This window comes from Cebus imitator, unplaced genomic scaffold, assembly GCF_001604975.1.
Source record: "Cebus imitator isolate Cc_AM_T3 unplaced genomic scaffold, Cebus_imitator-1.0 Scaffold52, whole genome shotgun sequence".
NCBI classification, from domain to species: domain Eukaryota; kingdom Metazoa; phylum Chordata; class Mammalia; order Primates; family Cebidae; genus Cebus; species Cebus imitator.
Genome location: NW_016107367.1, coordinates 974,548 through 978,248, shown reverse-complemented (window position 1 = coordinate 978,248; position 3,701 = coordinate 974,548). Strand labels below are relative to the sequence as shown.

The following is a 3,701-nucleotide window of genomic DNA, read 5'->3' as shown; positions in this document are numbered from 1 at the left end:
TCTGGTAGTGAGCACAGTACCCAGTAGGTGGTTTGGGCCCTGCCTCCTCCTCCTCTCCCGCTCTGGTAGTGAGCACAGTACCCAGTAGGTGGTTTTGGCCCTGCCTCGTCCTCCTCTCCTGCCCTGGCAGTTCACATTGTCTGCTGTTCCCATGTTTATGTCCATGTGTCCTCAGTGTTTGACTCCCACTTCTAAGTCAGAACATGCAGTATTTGATTTTCTGTTTCTGCATTAATTGTTTAGGATTATGGCCTGCGGTTCCATCCATGTTGCTATAAAGGACAGGATTTCATTCTTTATTTTTATTTATTTATTTATTTTTTGAGACAGAGTTTCACTGTTATTGCCCAGGCTAGAGTGCAGTGGCACAATCTCAGCTCACTGCAACCTCCACCTCCCAGGTTCAAGCGATTCTCCTGCCTCAGCTTCTTGAGTAGCTGGGATTACAGGTGCCTGCCACCATACCCAGCTAATTTTTTGTATTTTTAGTGGAAATGGGGTTTCACCCTATTGACCAGGCTGATCTTGAACTCCTGACTTCAGGTGATCCACCCACCTTGGCCTCCCAGAGTGCTGGGATTACAGGCGTGAGCCACCGTGCCTGGCCTGGATTTCATTCTTTGTTATGGCTATGTAACGCTGAATTTTTTAAAACCTTTTACTCCTTGGTGCCTGTTGATCCTCTCTAGCTAAAGATGACCGCAGGCCGGGTGCGGTGACTCACGCCTATAATCCTAGCACTTTGGGAGGCTGAGGCGGGTGGATCACGAGGTCCGGAGATCAAGACCATCCTGGCCACCATGATGAAACCCCATCTCTACTAAAATACAAAAAAACTAGCTGGGCGTGGTGGTGCATGCCTGTAGTCCCAGCTACTCTGGAGGCTGAGGCAGGAAAATCACTTGAACCTGGGAGGTGGAGGTTGCAGTGAGCTGAGGTCACGCCACTGCGCTCCAGCCTGGGTGACAGAGCAAGACTCCATCTCAAAAAAAAGATGACTGCAATATTGAAGGAAATGTTATTAGATATTTAAACATTTTAGTAGTTATAAGGAATTGGCCTGTGACCCAGGTGAACATCTCAGTTTGTCCCCTGGTTTTTCTTAGCTGGTATTTCTTGAGTGAGGCCTCAAACCCATGGGTGCGTACAGTACTTGCATGCATAGAAAGAATCTCATTGTTGGGATTATTTGTACTTAAGAGGTTTTTTCTTCATTCACTAAATATCCTTTATTTAAAATATTTTTTCTTGAGCCAAAAATATGTTTGCGAATTAGTCTCTTACTCTTCATGTAGAACCGTGCCTTATTTTGAATGTTCTTATTCTGAACTAGAAGGTGCAGGAAGCAGGAGCACCTGTCACAGCTCCCTGGAATCGACGCCCTGCTCCGAGTTTCCTGGGGACAGTCCCCAGTCCTTGTTGTCCATGACCTCAAGTGTCCTGGGCAGCAGTGTGGATCAGTTAAGTGCAGAGTCTCCGGACCAGGAAGTCGGCTTCAGTGGTGAGGTGAACGGTGTCCTGCGGGAAAATACTGACTCCAAAACGTTTAATATCCTGGAGGTGCCAGAATCTGTGCCTGATTCACTGACTGAGGAAGATGCCATTAGAACGGAAATGCCACACTGTCACCACGCACATGGGCGGGAGCTGCTCAATGGAGTGCCAAATTCACCCCTGCTCCCGGGAGAAGATGTGGGAGGCAGCGATGTCACAGGACTTGAAGATGAGCCTTGTCCTGCAGACGATGGACCAAATAGCACACAGTTACCCTTCCAAGAACTGGACAGCTCTCCTGGGGCACGTGATGGGGAAGACATCGAACCTACTGGCTCCCAAAGCACTTTGTGTGAAACTCCCCTCCTGAACTCACTCACGGTGCCTTCCAGCCTCAGCTGGGCCCCAAGTGCTGAGCAGTGGCTGCTTGGGACCGGAGCTGATGAAGGCAGTCCTGTGGAGTCCAGTCAAGAACAGGATGACCTAGCCAGCATGGGGGCCCCTGGCCACCTCAGCGCAAATCTCTGGCATGCTGTCACTGATGATGACACAGATCAGAAAGAAACACCCGCTTCTGAACGTGACTTGGGGAGCGTGGGAGGACAGTTGACTCCAGTCTCTGCCTTGGCAGCCAGCACTCATGAGCCTTGGCTTGAGCATCTTCCACGGGACCACGTATTGACGTCCAGCGATGAGGAGGACATCTATGCCCATGGGCTTCCTTCTTCATCCTCAGAGACGAGTGTGACAGAGCTTGGACCTAGTCGCTCCCAGCAGGACCTGAGCCGGCCAGGTGCAGATGATGCCGGGCTGCTCAAGTCAGATCAGGTATGTGAGCTCAGATGGTGGGAAATAAGAAAGCCTCTTTCTTAAGGGTAGTAATTGGCAAGACTGATTATTTTCCTTATGGAAAGAAATTCTGTTCCTACATAGGCCAGGTTCAAGTCTGGGTTTCAAGGGATTTCTAGCACAGGAACTGTGAGTGGCTTGAGCTACTGCTGACCTATTGTACCCTGCTCAGTCGCCTGCCTCCTGACCAAGGTGGCGTCTTGCTGTTTCCTCTTACCCCACAAGCGCAGGTTGGAGTAGGCACTTACTGTTAGCCATCGTAGAGTAGAGAAAGCTCTGAGCAGTTTGGAGGCAGGGACTCTTCCGTCCTCCTCCTCAGACTACTTCAGGGAGCCATCCGCAAGAGCACGGCCATTTCCAGAACTTCTGTCTCCTCAGCCTCCAGACAGTGGCCCCAGGATTCCCCTGCAAGCTGCGGGAAGCGGTTTGAAGTAGCCAGTCTTTGTAGGTCCACCCAGTGCACGTAATTAGGAGATGATTTTTAATTGTCCTTGAGCATTTTATATTAAAAGTGATGTTTTAAAAAGTGCCTACTTTCCTTAGCAAGTAATTATGACTAGATGTATTTGATTTCAGAAGTAACTGTATTGTCATGTCTGCTGCTGACTGTAGATGTGAGGTATGAATTATAGCCTTGCACTTACAGCTGCGTGTGCTCCCCACCATGTGCACTGAATTCTCTCAGTGCTGCAGCGTGACGCCTGGTCGGTGCTTCCCATGTGCAGGCATCCTGCGAAGCACTTTACAGGTTCAACTCATTCACTTCTCTAAGCACAAACTATGCAATAGGCACTCTCGTTGTCCCCATTTGACAGAGGGGGAAATTGAAGCGCAGAATAGCTGGACAGCTTGCACAAGGTCATATAGCAAGTGAAGGGCAGGCCGCAGGACCCCCTTGCTCATCCTCTGTGCCGTCATGCCTCAGAAGTGAAATGTGCTGCTTGCTTGTTTTGAGACAGAATGCCAAAAGGCTTTTTTTTTTTTAAAAACAGGGTCTCACTCTGTCACCCAGGGTGGAGCACAGTGGCACAGTCATGGCTCATTGTAGCCTCAGCCTCCCTAGGCTGAAGCGATCCTCCTGTCTCAGCTTCCTGAGTCACTGGGATACAGGCATGTGCCACCACGCCCAGCTAATCTTTGTATTTTTTTTTTTCTGAGACGGAGTCTCACTCTGTCACCCAGGCCGGTAATTTTTGTGTTTTAAAGAGAAGGGATTTTGCCATAATGGCCAGACTTGTTGTGAACTCCGGAGCTCGAGCAATCTGCCCACCTCAGCCTCCCAAAGTGCTGGGATACAGGTGTGAGCTGCTGTATCCGGCCAAGGGTGGCCTTTTTTTTTTTTTTTTTAGACGGGGTTT

General features: G+C 49.6%; 1 protein-coding gene across 1 annotated transcript in view; it reads left to right on the top strand.

Annotated features, from left to right (window-relative positions):
• The window catches only part of TECPR2 (tectonin beta-propeller repeat containing 2), a 133,385-nt gene that overhangs the window by 70,533 nt on the left and 59,151 nt on the right, over positions 1 to 3,701 (top strand). The window contains exon 9 of the mRNA XM_017528066.2: positions 1,334 to 2,322. Coding sequence (XP_017383555.1) covers positions 1,334 to 2,322 — 989 coding nt within the window. The remainder of the gene's footprint in view (positions 1 to 1,333; positions 2,323 to 3,701) is intronic.